Genomic DNA, 19,904 nt, shown 5'->3' with positions numbered 1-19,904 from the left:
ATGGAAATTCAACCCATGAGCGATGTGACTCAGGGCTCTGTTACCAAACTGTATCAGCACCAACAGATAAAAGGAAACGCCATACAGTGCCACGACACAGTATTTAGCCCTTTCTGATGTCTCAGATGTTGCATATTTGTGACAAATAATTCAGAACGATTTTAAAGTTAGGCAAAGATCTCCTGAGTAAATACGAAACGGACGCCTTGGCAGCTGGGTTTGGATGGCTCTGAAATAATCATTTAAATACTGCATTTTCTATTTCCTCTGGTATGTCCAATACTGAATGAAATTTAAACATTTAAGTGTCACAAATATGCAAAAAATTAAGAAATGAAGAAGAGGTTAAATGCTTTTGCACTGTGTGCCATGCTGCCATACTAGACATAAGTTACAATAAAGTTTAAACAAGTCATCAGATTGTAGCAACTCAAATCACACGAGTCACAAACTCGAGAAACACCTGCAAGTGACTCGTGCTAACTCTGTGGGTTTGTTGTGGGAAGTGGACCTCGCTCGGTTCTTGTGAGAAGTAGCTGCAGAAAGGTGAACGATGTCAGCAGTAGTGACTTCTGCTTGTGAATAAACAAAGACCAAACAAAGTGTGCAAATAGGCTGAGACTGTAGGATTGTAGCTACTCAGAGTGAGTCTAACCATGACTGTGTGATGTAATGGAAAGAGCGTCCTGAGCAGCTGCATCACTGTCTGTATGGTAAATGCACTGTATCGGATCTCAAGGGAGAGTGAGAACAGCTGAGAAGATCACCGGAGCCTCTCTTCCTCCATCACAGACACTTGTTGCAGCCGCTGCATCCACACAGACACCAGCGTTGTGTTATTATTATGATGTAGGCTGTTCCTGTGTTACCACAAGGCTGCAGGTTGCAGGTGCTGAACTGCTGCGTGGTGCCGTGAATCCGTATGGGTCCGCGGGTTCGAGTCCTGTATCCTCCTCCACACGTCACTGAACACTCTGACCATGGACTCCACGGCTCCTTTAAACCTTCAGACGAATCACAGCTTAAAGTTTTTCATCTTAAAAGGTTTCATTTCAGTTTTTTTTTTTCAAATTTTAGAACATATACATTATTGGTCAAAAGTTTCAGAACACCACAATTTTTCCAGCTTTTTATTGAAAATGATGCAGTTTGATGTCTGATTGCACTGTGAAATGAAAGCATGGATCCTGCATGTTGATCCATCAGTCAATGATACCTTCTTCCAGTCTTCAGTAGTCCAGTGGCAGTGTTTCATGGCCCAGGCAAGCCTCTTTGTCTTATTCTGACGTCTGGCTTTCTTGCTGCAACTCGTCCTGTCAAACCTGCAGCTCAAAGTCTTCTCTTTCTTACTACGACCACTATTAAGCTGCTTGAAACTTGTCCTCTGGCTCACTCGTGTCTTTGTCTGCAGATCTCTTCCTGTCAGCTTCTGAGCCTTTGATGCTGAAGGAAACTGGACTCACTGACATCTTGACTTTCTTTGCAGTCTCTCTGTAGCACAGACCTGCATTTATAAGTGTTATGTTGGTCTGTCTCTCTTCCATTGTTAATCACCGTTTTCTTGCCATTTCTGTAGCAACACTCTACTTTCTGCAGTACAATACTGTTCAGCTGATGCTGCTCAGCTTTCAAGGCCTGCTCAGCCTCCACTGCTGCAGAGCAGCTTTAAACTGTTAACCATGCTGTGTTCCCTGAAAAAGGCCTCTGTATAATTTTAACTTGTACGTTATTTTCCAGTTTTGGGTAACCTTACCTTTTTCTTTTACCTCTGGCAGTTCAACACTTACCTTTGTAGCATTTCAAGCTGTTCATTGGACTTGGATGACTTGAATTGTAATGAATAACTGAAAAATCGGGCTGTTCTAAACCTTTTGACCACTAGTGTATATTTTCTTCTAATTCAGTCGTTCTCACCGAAGCAGGGCTCAATGCTGCAGGTATCAATCCCAACCCTGTCTCCTTTGCAGGGACGACCACCGAACGCAGGAGGAGGATCGGTTCCTGAACGATACCTCCTCCTCACACCAACGTCACACGTCCGGCTGCAGGCACTCCACTGTGTCCAGCTGCTCCAGCCACAGTCCACTGAGAAACACAGACGCACACACGAGAGACGACAAAGGAAAATAAAGTGGCAGACACAAACCATTAAGCAAGAAAACACAGAGACAGAGGGAGACAGCAACAGCACGTTTCTTTTTCACTCACCGGGGCAGGGAGCTGTCCCACACTGCATTTCTCCATCGGTGCATGTGCTGTTTGACACACAGTGTAAGGACAAGTGATTTCACACATAGATTACTGTATTTATGGAAGGTTAGAGCTACAGTTTGATCTTCCTCTTTAATGCGATGCACGAGTAAAGAGAGGTACCAGTTATTACAGGCATCAACAGGCAGGGTGGCGCCAGCTGGGTACATCTCCCCCTGGTGGTAACACGGGCACTGTGCCAGGGGCACGCAGCTGCTGTTGAGCAGGTAGAAGCCTGGGGCGCAGTAGCAGCCGTCGTAACAGGTGGTGGCACACTGTACCTCTGTGGAGGTCATGTCCAAGCACACCCGTGGACACGCGCCCCCTTGAGCCTCGCACTCTCGTACCGTCATATACGTCATGCCCTCTGGACACACGCCTGCGAGGACAGGAGTGCAACAAGACTTGTACGTGATATTCAGCGGACGGGGTGGCGAAACGTAACAGGGACAAACACGGTACCTGAGCAGGGCTGAGAGTTGCAGTCGCGTGTCTGAATGTGAGGCCCAGAACAGCTTTTACCTCCATGCTGTGGTGTGGGGGAATTACACAACCGCTCTCTTGTCTGGACACCAGAGTCACACCTGGACGAACACTGAGACCAGGCCGACCAGGCTGACCAGCCACCGGGCACTAGAAGAACACATCAGCTTTACGGCCTTTCATTTTTCTCTTTTTCCAGGAATGATGCCATCTATCCTGTCTTTGTGTGTCTACATGTGTCATACCCGGGCAGTGCTCAGTGTTGCACGGCTCCTGCTCCTCACTGTCTCCATCGCAGGCGGGCTGCGTGTGGTTAAACGGCGTGCAGCTGCGGAATCGTCGCCTCACCCCCACATCATCTACGTGGTTGAAACACGTTTTACTGCACTCTGACCAGCCGGTCCACTTACTCCATGTCCCACCTGGTAGCGCTGCACAACAAGAGGAGGGAAAGTAATGTAATGGACTCATTCAGTGCTTTCCACTGCACCTGAGTAGAGGTCACTTTCTATCACAGCCACACTATGATGGATGCATCACAGAGCAGCCTGGGGTTACTAAGTTGCCCAAGGACATTTGCATGCAGACTGGAGCAGCCAGGGATTAAAAGCATCAACTTTCCAATTAGTAGATGACCTGCACTCCCTCCTGAGCTGCAGGATTACATCACCTTTAGCATTGTGTTGCTCAAACTTTGTACATGTAGCACAGAACAGATTTACACACGTGTGGACAGAACAGCGATGCTTGATTTGAACTCGTCTAACTTACACAAGAACAACTTAAACTTCTGTGCAAAAGAAATTTGAGCTCTTAGCTGTATTCTCTCATAAAAACCCAAAACACAACAATAATCACCGTAACATGCTGTGTGTCGGACGTGTCAATAGATCAATATTTATTTCTATTGCACATTTAAAAAGGACAGTGTTCAGCAAAGTGCTTCACACAAGGCAGCAAAGCGGATTACAACAAATAGCAACAAAAACAGTTGTAAACCAGTTACAGTTACAGTGACAGCACAACTGCAGACTGGGAGGAAGTCCAAACTAATTCAAAAGCTGGATGGAACAGGTGAGTTTTTAAGCGTGATTTAAATGATTGAATGGATTCTGACATGCGCACATCGATTGGAAGATGATTCCAGAGTTTAGGTGCAGCAATTGCAAACGCTCGGTGCCTCCAGTCTTTCGTCGGGGCCTTGGTTGCAGTAAGATCAGTTGGTTAGAGGATCTGAGCGCTCTGTTGGGGCTATGCACGTCGAGAAGGTCTGTTAGGTAACTGGGCGCCAAGGTATTTAAAATGTTAAAAGTATACAGAAGGATTTTAAACACGATACGGTATTTAACAGGGAGCCAGTGTAGATTGCCTAGAACTGGGGTGATGTGCTCATGCCTTCTGGTGCCAGTTAAGAGGCGTGCTGTGGCATTTTGAACTAACTGAAAAACGCTGGAGGAGGCCCATGTACAGAGAATTGCAATAGTCTAGTCTAGAAGTAGTAAAGGCTGTGAGTGTAATATACCAGGGAAGCATGTGCTGGAGCAGCTCTGAGCCTCAGACGAGTCTCCTGGACAGGGCTGACCTCTGACTGCTCCTGCTGGAAGAGACCTGAGGACACAGAGCATAATCACTCCTCACAATCTATTTAAAGTATGCGAGGAAACAAACATCCAAACAGTAAGTGATACAGAAATGATAAATTATACATATAAGCATTTACAACCAACAAACTGAACACTGGTAATATGTTTCACATCAGAAATATACGGTATGATCCCAGAAGCAGGCGGTTAGTGTTACACAGTGTCGAAACATGAAAGGAAGGCTTTTTAATCAGAGGACAGCATCAAGTCAGTTAAACTTGTGGGCCATTGATGTGTCAGGTAAGTAGCAGAGGGGTTGTTGTTTCAGCTGCTTTGCTGTGATAATGAAACCAACAACTCCTCCAAACAGGAGTGGTTTCCCTCCTGATCTTTGTTGACTGATTTTTCAGTGGCTTTGTGCTCAGAGAGGATCAGTGTCACCACTGGTGGCGTGAGGGAAACCTTCATGAAGTTAGCCTGGAGGTTGACGTCCTTTAGTGGGCCCTGTGCTCACTGCCCAACACTTCGTAACCCGACATAGATCATCAGAATTGGCGCCCTGTGCTTTTCAGCTTCACCTTCTTCATTGTTTGCTGACTGTAACATCGTTCAGCATGATCAGTTTGGTGGTGGGTCAGTGAACGATATCCACAGAGGGACACACAGACGTCTACATGCTAGCAAACGGCCATTAAGTACCAGGATGCTTGGACCCACTGTTAGTGGATCCTGGGTTCCTCCTGGTGCTCAGCGATGCCCGTCCTCATGAGGCAAGAGTTTGCAGGCAGGTCCTGGGACAGACTGAGCTGCTTTAAAGCATATATTAAACTAAACAAGCTTACCTGTAACGTTGTTGTAGCCCCAGACCACAGGTTACATCACAAGGTGACCATGACGACCAGGCTGACCAGTGACAGGTTGCAACACAGCTGGATCTGTCACATGTCACTTGCCCATCTCTGCACTTACTGTAAGAATAAGCAATTTGATCGAGAATACATAAAGTATTTTTAAACATGAGCTAAAAAGGTTGATTATTAATCAGTTTGTTTGTTGTTGCATTTATAGGTGGCTGAAAATTAGCTGCGGCTAACTGTGTATTGCTGTACACTGTCCCTGTTAAAAATAAATAAAACAATCAGATGTGAGCAATTCCTCACAAACCAGTGCAAACGATGCTGCCAGTGCTGCTCATTATGATTCTCACTATTTTATTACAAACACAAACAAATCCATAATTCAACAGAAACCTGAATTTGGACTGATGTGTTTATTTAGTATCATCTTTTGTTCCAGGCACAAAGAGCTGAGCGTGGCTCTTACCACGTGGTACACTGGTCCCTGGGGACCACCTGTCCCGGATGCAGTGTTTGGCCATCCCAGTGACAGACGCACTGGCTCGAATTCACACATCGTCCCTGTTGAAGGTACAGCCCGTAGGGACAACGACAGCCTGGAGAAAGACATCATTCATGCCTTAATCACTGTGTCAGCTACATTTGGATAAATCTTGCACAATAACACATAATTAATGTTCAGAACCTCTGTGCTCAAAGGCTAGAAGACCACTGAAATTTCTTTGCGCACTGTGCAAAGCCAACGCTGGCCTCGAGTCAAATCTACTGTGCATCCTACCCGAAACGCAATCAGCAGTGCAGTTTCTGTCCAGGCTGAGATGTGAGCAAGTAGGAGGACAGGGATCGACTCTCCCGGCCTGACAGTCTTCCTCTGTTACCACCACCATGCCACGGACACAACCTGTCATTTAAATAACAGTGCAGACATTTCAAATGCTTTTATTGTTTCAAGCAGGTGATCAGAAGATCCGGTCATTTCAGGCTGGTTGCATCTCAATGACCTGTCTGTGTGTCCGTGTCTTTGGTGCAGGGCTGGCTGTTGCAGCTCTGGCTCTGCCTGGTCATCCCCTCGCAGTCCCGTCCACCGTTCTTAGGGGGCGGCGCCGAGCAGGTCCGGTTCCTCTGCCTGACTCCTCCTCCACAGCGGGCGTCACATTCCGACCACTCTGTCCACTCTGACCAGTGACCATTAACTACAACAGGAGAAAGGCTGCCGTTGCATTAACTATTACTGGATAATAGGCAAACACGCATCTCATTATGGAGGTCGAAGGCAGACCTGGACACGCTTGAGGAAAGCAGGCTCGACTGTCAAATGGATCCCCGCTACAAGCTCCTCCGGGCAGAGCTTCCCTTAACATGTCCCTCTGCCGGAACAAGGAGCCAAGACCACATGACACACTGCAGGCGCTCCACGCTGTCCACGGGGACATGACGCAGTCCACTGGAAGAAAGGAGACCAGAGGGAACCTTAAAAATATTCACTGTTGGGTCACATCACCACTGTAAGGTGCACGTGTGGCCTACCACAGTCTTTTTCATCAGATCCATCTACGCAGTCCTTCTGCAGATCACACCTGCGGTCCAGGTGAACACACTCCCCACTGTCACAGGAGAACTGCTTGGGAGAGCACGGGCTGGGCACCGTGGGCCGCTGCGGAGTCACCGCCGGCCTGGCTGTGGTGCCTGACACAGTCGATAAAAATGAAAAACATTTAGTGAATGTGGATGTATAACTCCTCCAACTCTACGTCCACGGTGTTTGTAAAGTTACTCATGCGCACCACAGTGCTGCTCGTCTGACCCGTCCAAACAGTGCCGTATCCCATCGCACACTTGTGCTGAGTCGACACAACCAAACGATCCGCACGCAAACTGGCCCTGCACGCAAATCACTCTGGGTAAGCCGGTATCACGCGGGCTGGTGGTGATCACTGGGGCTGGCAGTCAGTAGAGCACAGAGGTTACAGTCTCTTGTAAAGAGACGCGGTTTTAGCATAAATGCTAACAGCATAGCTTCCAACCTTTTGTGGATCGAAGACCGGGCGTACCGGAGTCGAACCGCGTGCTGAGATGCAGCCCAGGATGACCTGCAGTGACCTCTGAGGTTAAATGTAGTTCAAGTTCAAATTTATTTATATAGATATAAAAACAACAAGTTTTGACCAAAGTACTGTACAATAAAATGGACAAAGCAGAAGACATAAAAGAAAAATAGAACAGTGTTTTAGAAGAGAATAAAAAGAATAATGGTAACAAACTCATGATGAAGCAAAAGCCAGAGAATAAAAATGGGTCTTTAGACGGATTTTAAAAGTATCCAGTGTTGGGCAGGATCTGATATGCAATGGCAATGTTACAGCAAACGCCCGGTCTCCTCTGTGTTCTAGTCTGGACCTTGGGACAACCAAAAGCATTTGGTCTGCAGACCTCAAGGATCTTGGGGGAGAATACGAGGTTAGGAGATCAGCTAGTTCATGCAATGTCTTAAGAACAAGCGTTAAGATCTTAAAGTCAATTCGAAAGCTGAATTTGGAAAAGATTTAATTCTCGATTCCTCTCACTTCTCTCCTACATTGCCTGCAGGATCTCATCCACTGCTGCATCATCGGTCACACAGCAGCACATGTAGACTCGCACTTACCAGCAGTTGTGATCTTCTGTGATCGAGTAGGTTCTGTGACTCCTGATGTTGGCACTCCAGGAAGTCCGCCCTGAGACCTGGTGGTATGTAGGCCTGGGGCACCTGTTGTGTGGTCACCATGGATACCTGGTCTCCCTGTAGAGCTGGTCTGGTTTTGCAGACCTGGAAAGCCTCTTGTTGGAGCTGTACCTAAAAACGATGAAGAAAATAAAACCACATGAGCTAAACTGACAATGAGAAATGAGAAAGTGAAAGTGAGCGTGGGTGCAGGAAGGGCCTTCACAGTTTTTGTTTACTGCTGATTTTTGAAAGCTAAAGAGAGCAGAAAATCAAAGCTGTCCGTACCACAGCCGATCTCATCAGAATGATCCTTGCAGTCTGGTCGACCATCACAGAGCAAAGACACAGAGATGCACTCGTCACTGTGCTGGCAGAAAAACTGACCAGGTTCACAGCGCTGCACTGTCACTTTCCCACCACCAGAGGGAGATGTTGTCACACTGCTGGGGGTCACCAGCTCATCTGCAAAAGCAGAAGAAGAGAAACAGTATAACCTGGTAAGAGAAGGTTGTACAGCCAACATTAGGAATAATTATCATAATTTGGTTTATGCCCTGACCTCCTCGGCAGCCGAGGATCTCTACGCGCAGGTAAAACGTGTGCCTGTACTCTGCAGGCATGATGCGCACGTAGCGAGCTCTGACCAGCCGACCGAGCCAGCGGGTCACGGGGGTCCTGCCCACCATCCGTACCTCAAACACCTGCACAGCAACAGAGAAGACACTTTATTACATATAAAAATATGTAATCATGTTTTACAGTGCTGAAATTATAATTAATGGTACTGTTTAAATGTGTTAAGTATACCTTAGCGGGGCCATCGGGCTTCCCATTCTCAGTAAAGTCTGTGAAAAGGCTGCTGTGCAGGGCAAACGTCAGGCGGTATTTGGTGAGGGAACCCCACATTCGCTCAGTGCCCTGTGTCACCACGCCTGACACCCACATGGGCTCCAAGAAATCCACCTGAAAATACGGCTGAGGGTCTGTAGGTAACGGGCTCCAACCGGGCTCCATCACCTGGCTGTGAGCACAAAAGATGGTATGACACGGAGATGACCTCTCTTTTGTCATCTCCCCTTCAAGCGTTAACAAGAACTTGAAAGTTTACTTAAGACCCAATGTGCTAACACTGAAAGACAGAAGTTTGATCTGTTTCAGGCTTGACAAGCGTCTCACATGTTTGGGACTATATTCAGCCGCCCGGCATCGGCAGGGTTGTTCTCCCGATGGGAGGACGAGGTGAGCTGACCGTAATGGATTCTCCCATCCTCCAGTCCAAGCGGAGAGGAGCAGATACCTGTGATTGTGATAAAACCACGACAGACCCAGTGATGTTTGCATGCTTTGCAGCATCTTTATTAATGGTTGCTGTACACTTAAACACCTCGGCTGCAGCTCACATACCAACAACAACCAATGACAACAGCGCAGCCTTTTACAGTGCCGAGGCGTGATTGCAGATGCTGTGCAGGTGCCTCTATCTCACCTGCAGCAGCATCGCAGGCCCCGCCTCGCCACAGTGATATATGATGATCCTTACAGTCATTCAGCCTTCATAAGAAATGAAGAAAAACAATCACACAGCTGAAAACAAACCTCACCGTGATATCCCGGGCCACCGTCCTGCAGAGACAAGATCAGAGTATGAAGCACTGTTTCTGTTCATGCTGTACGTATTTTAACATCTCAAATCCAAATGCAAATAATGGGACTTAAATGAATGCACTGGCTTACAGCAGGATGTGTGACAGCAGCCATAGATGGAGTCCTCAGCGGGGCAGGCGGGGGTGTGTACGGCCTGCACAGTAGTGATCGTATTGAAGAGGAATTAAAAACAACTGCAATGCTTCTACGTTAAACAAAAAAGATCCGCGTCCTCGTGTCTTACTGGGCGGTAATGTTGTCATGAGGGTGGCATCCACTTTCATCCTCTCCTCTGGGACAGTGGGGATTTCCATCACAACGCTTCCATGCCTCAATGCAGCCCCCTGGTGGGGGGCAGGAGAACTGACCAGCAGGGCAGCTACGTGGACTGGTGGCTGTAGTGGAAGGCTGCGTACCTGCACACAGTGAGTAGTTGTGCTCAGTAAGAATGTCTATGTTTATTCTAAAATATTAAAGAGCAAACTATGAGCTGTGGTGTGGACAGCTCACCACAGTGGGTCTCGTCCGAACTGTCCCCGCAATCATTGACGCCATCGCAGACTACGCCCAGAGGACCTGCTGGCACGCAGCGACCGTTCTCACATTGGAACTCTTTCTCTCTGCAGCCACCTGCTGGGGAGACTGGTGAGGGAGGACTGGGTGATGTTAACCAGCGAGAACCTGGTGATGAAAGTAAAGCCTGCATTTTAGAATCACACACACAAACCCAGTATGTAAGACCAGCATCCTTTCCACCAACCATCGCCACAGCCCATGATCTCAAGGCGAAGATAGATGCCATTCTGGAAGTCATGGGGCAAGAGGCGGACAAACTGAGCCGACACGATCCTGTCCAGTCTGCTCTCCGTCACTCCTCGATCATCGTGATTACCGAGAAAAACCTGGGAGGAGAACAATCACTAAGAAAAATAATAAAGCCTTTAAAGTAAAGCGCTTTGGTTTGCTGCTGCACCTTGGGTCTGGGTGGGGCATCAGTGACCAGCTCCTTGTGAGTGTACCACTGATTTCCATCCCGGCTGAACTGGAGGAAGAAGCTGGACACAAATGTGCCAAACACACCTCCACCCTGGGTCAACACACCTGTAGGATAGCACAGAGACGAAACTAAGTGCACAAAACACTGAAGCAGCATGTACTGCATGTAAACTGTGTGCCTGTTTACCAGTGATGTTGTATGGCTTTAGCAGGTCTATCTGTATGTAGGGACTCTGTGTGTTGCCGGTGTAGCTGTCAGGCCTCCGCTGTGGTAGGTCCTTATACTCCTCTGGTTCTGGACTCCAGCCCTGCAGGAAGAATTTTAAGATAAATAGCTAAATAGCATCATTTGTCATTTATGAGAAGTCTAAGGAAAAAAGAGGATGATGGTGGACATGCTCAGGGGTCTGATTATGTGTGGAGTACCTGGAGGTCACTGTGAGGGTCCCACGCATGCAGACGAGCTGCATCAGGGGGGTGACCGGCCTGCTGTGAAGAGGCACTGAAACTTGAGGCAGGAAGAGACTGGACACCCAGGGGAGACCAGCATTCCTCTAAACAGGAACAAGGATAAACAAAGTTTGCATGATTTAAAACAGATGCACCTCAGATTATAAAGACTTCACCGACTTGTTCGTGAGATTGTCCAGGTATAACAATGTAAGCTTATAGTTTCCATTAAAGTTCATGGGTTACAACTGTGTAGCAATATATTTCTATACAGTTGAGCCAATGACATGAGTGATAGCAGCAGTGATCATGCAGAAGCAGACACCTGTTTCTGGTGTGATTCAACAAAGCGCTTAGTTTTCCTCTTCATAACACCTGTGCTGTGGGGGATAAATGCTATTTAAGTACTGTCAGGGTTAGAGGCAGGCGATGGCTGCTAGAGCAGTGCCATACTGCAGATTTGGTATGGATGCAATACAGAAAAACAGCGATACCAATAATGATACTGATACTTTTAACTTATAAAGGCATCTTATGTAGGGAAGTGCTCCAGTTTTGTTGACTGAGGCTCGTTACAAAGGTATGTGTCTGCTTGCTAACCAGTGTAGCTTTAGCTGATAACTTAGCATCAATTGCTTCTGACTCCAAAGCAGTAACATGGGAAAAATCTGTCGGCTTAAACGTTTCATTTTTATTTCAGGTCACACATACTGTTGGTACTGAGTTTGCAAAAGCGAACATGTTTGTCTTCTAAGAGGTGTAAATGTCTCATGGGTGCCCTCAGCTGAGCCTCTGGGTGAACTGCAGACCATTTCTGAGCAACATTAATAAAAGTAAACTGGCTCTCCTGGATCGTCTCAGGATCAACCTTTAAATATCTAACAACAGGTAGAGGAAGGCACCTACCTCCAGGAGGAAGAGGGTATGTGGGAATCAGGGGTGTAGTGACCTGTGCTGGCTTGGAGGTCACAGTGACAGGACCAGTTGTTGTAAGTATTGTGTCATTTTCACCTAGCAGGTGTAGAATACAAACAGTGGTAAGAGAATATTCATTAACACAAGATTGTCTACCATAAACAAGAGACAGTCGTCTAAGTAATGCAATTTTATTGCTGGCCAGATGTTCACTTACAGGTCCATTCAGCAGATGATGTTTCTACAAGGGTCCCAACTTCATCTTAATGTCATTTTTTTAAGTAATGCATGGCCATTATTTGTTACCAGTCCAATTATAGCACTTACCCAGTGTGATCAGGAGATATTTTATTTTGTATTCTTACAATCAGTTTGCTGCCATCTCCCAGAGGGGTGTTCACTAGTGCAATATGTTGATGATTTGCTCATTGCAGCTCCGTCTGCTTCGGCATGCACGGCAGCTTCACTTACCATACTGAAGAGACTCGCTGAGTGCGGTTTCAAGGTCAGTAAAGAAAAGTTGCAGTTGGTCCGACCAGAAGTAACATTTCTGGGCCGTGTCATTGCTCACAAATCAGTGGGTCTGCTAAACACTCATCGTGATCAGATTTTGACACATCCAAGACCGCGTACGGTTAAGGAGTTGCTCTCATTCTTGGGGTTAACAGGATACAGCCGGCACTTCATTCCAAATTATGCAGGCAAAACAGCCCTGTTGAGGGATTTGGTAAAAACGGCAGGTGTCAGAAATCTTAAGGCTGAACTGCCATGGACATCGGCCACTGAGTCGGCATTTATTGCATTAAAACAGGACTTATCCAGATCAGCTGATCTTGCTATCCCTAATTATGAACAACCCTTCTATCTTGATGTTTCTGAAACACACGGGATAGCTAATGGGGTGTTGTTTCAGAAAAAAGGGGGAGGAAGAGATGTACTTATGTATGTCAGCATCAGGCTGAATTCATTAGAGACAAGGCACCCGAGATGCACTCAGCATGCCATTGGGGTGTCAAAAATTATACAAAAGACAGCACATATAGTGAGGGACCATCCGTTGAAGGTGCTGACCACCCACAGTGTGGTGGCATATGTTAACTCACAAGCCTTCACCATGACACCTCTTACACAACAGAGAGTGTGTAGAGTTTTAGACGCTCCTAACTTGACCTTCACACATGAAGGAATAAACATGGCAGATTTAATGGAGTCAGGAGGAGAACCTCATGACTGCGCAAAGAGAGCTGAAGTGGACGAGAAGATAAGAGAAGACTTGAAAGCAGAACCTCTGACAGGAGCTGAAGATTGGTTCACTGATGGATGCTGCTACAGGGATGATGAAGGATTAAAAGCAGGCTACGCGGTAGTTTGCAGAAAAGGGGCTGCATTTGAAGTGAAGGAGGCTGGAAGACTTGAAGGGCAGCAGTCAGCCCAAAGAGCAGAAGTCATTGCTCTAAGTCGAGCTTTGAGACTTGCAAAAGGAAAAAGAGTCAACATTTACACGGACTCAGCTTATGCTTTTGGAGCGGCTCATGTGGAGCTGGCCCAATGGAGAAGAGCAGGATTCAGGACAGCAGATAATGCACCAATCTGCCACAAAAAGGAAATGGAGGAACTTGAGCAGGCCTTGGGAGATCCAGAGGAGGTGAGCATCATAAAATGCAAAGGCCACTCCTCAGGGACCGGCCTGATGGCCAGAGGAAATCAGGAAGCCGATCGAGCTGCAAAGGAGGCAGCGGGTTATAAAGCATCACGACAGATGGTACAAATAACGGTGGAAGAAGAATCAGGAGTTAACATGCTAGAGGAGGCCAGGAAGGCCCAAGGGGAGGCTGCCCCAGAAGAGAAGGGGATCTGGAAGAGTCGAGGAGCCTGGGAAGAAGGAGGTCTCTGGCGAGGACCTGACGGTCGACCAGTGTTGACAGCCAACTTGGCAAAACAGAAGATTGCCGAAGCGCACGGCCTTGGACATGTAGGTGTCGCCCAGATGGGGAGACATCTGTGCCATTGGTGGCATCCCTTTTTGAAGGATATGATCAAGGAAAAGGCTAGGACGTGTCTGATCTGTGGGAAGCACAATCCGAAGCCAGTGATTAAACCAGAGGCAGGTAAGTTCCCCATTCCAGAAAGACCAGGTGAAGAGATTGTCATTGACTTCACTGACATGATTGATCCAGGTCCAGGAGGAGTTCGATATCTACTGGTAAGTGTAGATGCTTTGACGGGTTGGCCTGAGGCATGGCCTACCAAGAGGGAGGATGCAAAAAGTGTGATTAAGTGTTTAATCAATCATTACATCCCCCGGCATGGTTTCCCTAAGCGGATTAGGTCCGACAATGGGACTCATTTCAAAAACAAAGATTTGGCAGAGGTAGAACAGAAGCTGGGGTTACAACATAGATTTGGCACGGTATATCACCCCCAGTCGCAGGGAAAGGTAGAAAGAATGAATCTAAATCTGAAGAATAAAATTGCTAAGATTTCAGCTCACACGGGGCTAAATTGGGTAGCGGCCCTGCCAGTTGCATTGATGATAATAAGATGTTGTGTTAATCAATCCACAGGTTTCACACCATATGAGCTGTTGACAGGACGACAGTTTCCAGGTCCTTGGACAACAGTTCCGGCGGAAGAAAGTGTAAAAAGTAACAGAAAACATATTGAATGTTGGAAAGAATTAAAAGCTCTTGTGTCTAGTTTCACACAACAGGTTGGAGAAGGGGTGAAAGCGGAGGACAGGTCCATCCCCGATGCCAAGGCGGTGTGGCTGAAGGTCATTAAGCGAAAGTGGAGAGACCCGAGGTGGACCGGACCTTTCGAAGTAATTGCCCGAACCACCAGTGCTGTCCGTCTAAAGGGGAAAGGGGAGACCTGGTTCCATTGGTCTCAGTGTGCAGTCGCGGACGAGAGTTTGCTGGAGCTAGCTTCCACCCAATTGACGCAGGGGGGAACATAGAGCCAGAATAATACTCGTTCCACCTGTGCCACGGTCCTCCTCAGTAGTCTAACCTGAGTGAGGCGAAGAAAGAAGAGGAGCGTCACGCGCCAAGGAGGAATCCATTACAGGCTCTTAAATAGGCTAGGGCTCTAGTCTAAAGTATTTGATAGTTTGAAGGAATCGTAATAGTTTTGTATGTTACTTGCATATTTTTATACTCATAACCTTATACTCTTCTTTTTGTAACTTTATCTTTTTAGTATAGAGTAAAAGTAAATGAGCCTGGGAACAGTCATCATGAAAATGTGGGAAAATTGGAGAATAACGGGGGTGTTGGGGTTAATAAGTGTTATAACGTGTTTCTTTGTTTTTTGGCAGACAGGTGAATTGCCCAGACACAGAGGTCTATCTGCTCCAGAGCCCGAACAGATCAAATCGTCGAAAAAAGTCAAGCGTGCGGTTGGTTCAGGTGGGGATGATGGGTGTCTCAAAGCCAGTGGCGGAGTCGAGTTTGGGTATGTTAATGGATCCACAACAGCGTTCACATTCGATTTGTGTGAGGTAATTAAATGCTCGGGTGACGGGAATAGCTGGAGAACATATAATGTGTGGGTTTGTTATCATCCAATGATGTGTTACCCTAAGTCGGTGTGGGGCCCATCATGGGATAGTGACATCCACACTTACGTAACGGATCAGTGGTGTTCTTGGCAGGATGTGGTCGCGTGGACAGGGGTAGGATGGCAGCCAACGGTGCCACCGGCCCTTGAAGGAATAGCTATTCAGAGAGATTATTCTGTTACAAATAACCCTATTACTCTTTCCCTAGGACCATGGAGTGAACTCCCTGAACCTGGGTTTGATGGAGGTGCGTTTTATTTAGTAGTAGGGGTAGATAAAGTAGGGACAGATCCATTCGGGTTAATTCGGGTGAATTTATTTAATCCCAGGTCTAAACCGCTGGGAAATGACTCAGCACTGAATCTCACGGTGCAAACAGATCCCGTAGAGACAGTTACTTACAAGGATCCAGAACAAAAATGGTTTGTTGCCACTGATTATACTAGGTTAAAACCTCAGGAGTTGATAGAGCGTGCCACAGGTTTTGGAGATAGGAATCTTTGGTTAGATTGGGTGGCTCAAAATGCTAAGGAGCAGAAAGTGGTTGATTGTGTTGCTTGTGCTACCGCTCGACCACATTTGTTTACTGAACCCGCTCCTCTGTATCCAGAGGATGAGTGGGGATATAATTGCATGTTGAGATTAACTAGAGAGGCGGTGGACACAGGTAACTGCACCACTTTGTCAGGTTTATATCCGCCAATTGATAAACGCACACAACCAGGTTCATTCACACCAAAACGAGATAATTATACATGTTTTGAGTTTTCTACAGACAGAGTGAGATTTAGGCTAGGAAGGATTAATCCAAGCTGGTGCCAGAGGACAATCACAGGTAGGACTACCAATGATGTAAGTGACCCAAGCACAATTATAGGCACCTGGGCGAGAGGTGGGCTATATTATTATTGTGGGGAGTACACCCTTGTGGTGCAAGTTCCCTTGGGGAGTGTGGGAACGTGTGCTCTGGTGCGCCTAGCTGCACCGTTGATGCTCATAGGCAGTAGGCTAGAGACAGTTCCACAGCAAGGTGCGGATGTGTCTACAGCCAGACGGAGGAGAGCCACAGGAGCTATCCACAAGTATGATCCAAGACGGGACTCGCCAACCTGGATAGACTCAATAGGAGTTCCCCGAGGAGTTCCAGATGAGTATAAGTTAGTTGATCAGATAGCGGCCGGGTTTGAAAGTGTGTTTCTGTGGGTGACTCCAAATAAAAATGTTGATCGCATTAATTATGTTCATTATAATGTGTTGAGACTCTCTAATCTCACCAGGGACGCGGTGGAAGGTCTTGCAGAACAATTAGGTCCGACGTCGTTAATGGGAATCCAAAATCGCATGGCGCTGGACATGTTATTGGCCGAGAAGGGAGGCGTTTGCGCGATGTTCGGAGATTTATGTTGCACCTTTATTCCCAACAATACAGCTCCGGACGGAACGGTCACGCGGGCGTTGGAGAATTTGAAAGCGTTATCTAGAACCATGCATGAGCAATCAGGCGTGAACTCGAGGCTGGGAGACTGGTTCACATCTGTTTTTGGGCAATACAAGGGATTGTTTATGTCTGCCATGTTTTCTCTTCTAGTTTTCCTAGGTTTGTTGCTGATCGGGTGTTGTCTCATTCCTCTGGTGAGGCAGGTGTTGGGTAATCTGGTGAGCAGGGCCATAGCTTCTGGTTCAGCTGGGTCAGCTGGTCCGGAACATATGATGCCGTTGCGAGAAGCCGCCTGGACGGAGGAGTGACACAATATCTCTAAATGTTGGCCTTTTTTCAAAAGGCCAAAGAGGAGGAGTGTGATCAGGAGATATTTTATTTTGTATTCTTACAATCAGTTATCATTGATTAATCATTTACCATTGTTGAATCTGTTGACAGTATAATCTTTTAATTACATCTGTGTTACTTTGAGCAAATATTAATGCACACTGACTGTTTATATAAAGTTGTTGCACGTTAGAGCAGTCACACCATTTAGACCCACCAGTCCTGTTGGGCCTGGCAGGCCTGCGTGTGGTTCTGCACGTACGCCGGCCTGTAACTACATGCACGCACTTATGTAACACACACGCACGTTCACCTACACACTTAGTAATAATAGGAGGGTCATCTGAGGACAGTTTTTCTGATAAATACACTTTCACAAAATGCACAATGTAATACACACTTGTTTTTCTTTTAAGAGTAGCAGTTGATGTCTATATAAGGGAAAACTTTGGGATAGGCGGGGAATGGTTATCATTTGAGATCATTTCCAGTAAAGATCCAACTGTGATGTCATAAAGGCAATATAAGGAGACTGATGCTTCAGTTGACGAGAAGATTCGATTGCAAATTGTCTTTTCCCACACTCAGTGCACAAAGTGTGTAATAAAGATCACTATTTTTGACACCTACTTCGACTTGGGCTTGCTTTCTTCTCTTCCCTAACTCGAACGAACCTTAACACCAGAATGCAACACTATAAACTAACAAATTGGTTGATTCTGCACAGAGCACTCGTTCACTTTTTAACTCCATATAAATTAAAAAATAAAATCTGTGGGATGATTTTCTGACTCATAAACTGCTGCACCGTCTTCGTCACGTTTCTTAAACAGATCTTTAAAAATCATTTTTACAACATTTCTGTGCTGTCGATCGTGTCAGGAGTGACGTTTTTTTTCTAATAAAAAGAAATAAAAATAATGCTCTCTCTCCAAACACCACAAGTGAGATTACGGCGTCTAACATTTATCATTATTAGTCCCTACGTCATCTGACATTTGGATGCTACATTAGTGAGTATGGAGGGCAGTTCCTCGTGTTTAAGTTCAACCACCATTAAAGTGGAAAGAACTTAATCAGCGTAAACAGGAGAACAACTGTTCAGATTTTACCTTGGCAGTAGCAACACCTGTCTCCCTCTCCAGGCACCAGACTTTGGCCCTGCACAAACAAAAAGCATTCATCTCGAGTTGCCACGACGCACAGCTACGTGGAGGCAAGAAAAGGTTGCAGAGGCAGGAAATGACTACAAGTGTTTCCATGGAATAAGATACAAACACACATTTACACACAGTCACATACACAAATGTGCCAATGTCCATTATAGTTCCACAAAACATGGACACAAACTTAAGAAGAACATTGGTTACACTAATCAGTAAAGTCTGTAGACGACACTAAAGTGGCGACAGGTGAACAACATTTAAAACATAACAATAAGACTAATGTGGAAATATTTTTAGTAGCTTTTGCCAACAAAAATGAACAACAGCCACACACATCCTCTCACCTGAGGGCAGCCAGTGGCAGCGTATGGACAGTAGGGGGAGCACTGCACTGTGAGGTTGGGAAGACAGCGGCATAGCTGACACTGGTCTGACCGCCATCTGTCGCCCACTGTGTGGGACTGACCGTGATACTCACACTCCTCACAGGGGGTTGTCTGACACCTGCACGCACACACACAGACACACACGCCGACAGTGGGATTGTAATACAGACACAAAGACAGACATTTTCTTTCAAAGAAACCCAGCAGAGACGTTGGTGGATGGACATCATGATTCGATCATGTTTTTAACCTCAAAGCCAGAGCTGATAGAAAATACTTCCTCACAGCAGGGGAGAAATGCTTGGCACACGGTTGGATTCCCATATATAGGGAGACATTTCCATTCTTGGATCAGGGTGCACAATATTTTAGCTGCTACTTTTATAACGCTCACGACCTGCACCTGTTCCAATGTGGCAGCACATTACAGAGTAACTGACACATTATTCCCACATTAATCATCTTTTCTTACTTGGACATAATCATGAACAGCTGGTGGATTGCTGCACTCTGCCAACACTAAGAAGTGAGCACACCGGACAGAAAAGCAAACACTGGACTTTCATCCTTGACGCCCGTTTTTTGAACTTTGAAAAGGTTACATGTATCTAGCTGATTGGTGGATGACCTCATGAGCTACACACGCAGTCTAGTAAACTAAATACATTTTTTGACTACTTTTTGGGCATTAAGTGGTGATTAGTGCAGTTCAAAACCTCTTCATCAAAATATTTATAATGCTTGATAGCACATCTGCTGAGCTCACGTTGAAGAATGATGAATTCTCACAGAGGCGCACGTCAGACGATTGCAATCCCATGGAGAGTGACCATGTTTGGAAAAGGTCCGAGTGCTGAAAGTCTTGAAAAAGTACACAGTTTCTAACCAATGAAAGCAGGAGGAGACTTACCGGCGAGCCTTCCTGTAAATTCCTCTGCACGTCCTACCATCTCCATGTTTGGGGGGGTTGTTTGGGCTGCGGAAGGACCACTGAACGCTCTGCACACCACACGGCCCCAAGCACTCTCCCCACTCAGACCATGATGACCATCCACAGTGAACTACAAGTGTGACAAAACAGATTCCTCAGACTTCACAGCAGTCTGTGTGTACGCGTCAGCTGTGGATTTGACTACAGCGACT

The 19,904-nt window shown here is 46.4% G+C and overlaps 1 protein-coding gene across 6 annotated transcripts in view; it reads right to left on the bottom strand.

The window, feature by feature from the left end:
* sspo (SCO-spondin) overlaps positions 1-19,904 on the bottom strand; it is a 107,418-nt gene that overhangs the window by 53,304 nt on the left and 34,210 nt on the right. For 3 of the 6 annotated variants that reach the window (XM_080864836.1, XM_080864840.1, XM_080864837.1), the window contains exons 40-71: positions 19,672-19,822; positions 18,720-18,879; positions 18,322-18,370; positions 11,874-11,978; positions 10,944-11,071; positions 10,705-10,825; positions 10,495-10,622; positions 10,282-10,423; positions 10,032-10,202; positions 9,766-9,937; positions 9,612-9,675; positions 9,479-9,500; positions 9,054-9,174; positions 8,685-8,898; positions 8,437-8,578; positions 8,163-8,339; positions 7,818-8,006; positions 7,198-7,275; positions 6,958-7,113; positions 6,701-6,859; positions 6,453-6,617; positions 6,175-6,366; positions 5,952-6,074; positions 5,640-5,769; positions 5,159-5,284; positions 4,256-4,341; positions 2,979-3,164; positions 2,713-2,883; positions 2,374-2,629; positions 2,209-2,255; positions 1,915-2,085; positions 870-1,004 (exon numbers count right to left, since the gene is read on the bottom strand). In XM_080864836.1, the coding sequence (XP_080720962.1) occupies positions 870-1,004; positions 1,915-2,085; positions 2,209-2,255; positions 2,374-2,629; positions 2,713-2,883; positions 2,979-3,164; positions 4,256-4,341; positions 5,159-5,284; positions 5,640-5,769; positions 5,952-6,074; positions 6,175-6,366; positions 6,453-6,617; positions 6,701-6,859; positions 6,958-7,113; positions 7,198-7,275; positions 7,818-8,006; positions 8,163-8,339; positions 8,437-8,578; positions 8,685-8,898; positions 9,054-9,174; positions 9,479-9,500; positions 9,612-9,675; positions 9,766-9,937; positions 10,032-10,202; positions 10,282-10,423; positions 10,495-10,622; positions 10,705-10,825; positions 10,944-11,071; positions 11,874-11,978; positions 18,322-18,370; positions 18,720-18,879; positions 19,672-19,822 (4,437 nt within the window). The remainder of the gene's footprint in view (positions 1-869; positions 1,005-1,914; positions 2,086-2,208; positions 2,256-2,373; positions 2,630-2,712; positions 2,884-2,978; positions 3,165-4,255; positions 4,342-5,158; positions 5,285-5,639; positions 5,770-5,951; positions 6,075-6,174; positions 6,367-6,452; positions 6,618-6,700; positions 6,860-6,957; positions 7,114-7,197; positions 7,276-7,817; positions 8,007-8,162; positions 8,340-8,436; positions 8,579-8,684; positions 8,899-9,053; positions 9,175-9,478; positions 9,501-9,611; positions 9,676-9,765; positions 9,938-10,031; positions 10,203-10,281; positions 10,424-10,494; positions 10,623-10,704; positions 10,826-10,943; positions 11,072-11,873; positions 11,979-18,321; positions 18,371-18,719; positions 18,880-19,671; positions 19,823-19,904) is intronic. The other 3 variants (XM_080864835.1, XM_080864838.1, XM_080864839.1) reach the window with 2 other exon arrangements.

This window comes from Rhamphochromis sp. 'chilingali' (assembly GCF_963969265.1).
Source record: "Rhamphochromis sp. 'chilingali' genome assembly, chromosome: 18".
Taxonomy (NCBI): domain Eukaryota; kingdom Metazoa; phylum Chordata; class Actinopteri; order Cichliformes; family Cichlidae; genus Rhamphochromis; species Rhamphochromis sp. 'chilingali'.
Note: the sequence above shows the minus strand (reverse complement) of the source record. Positions and strands in the feature narration are given on the sequence as shown.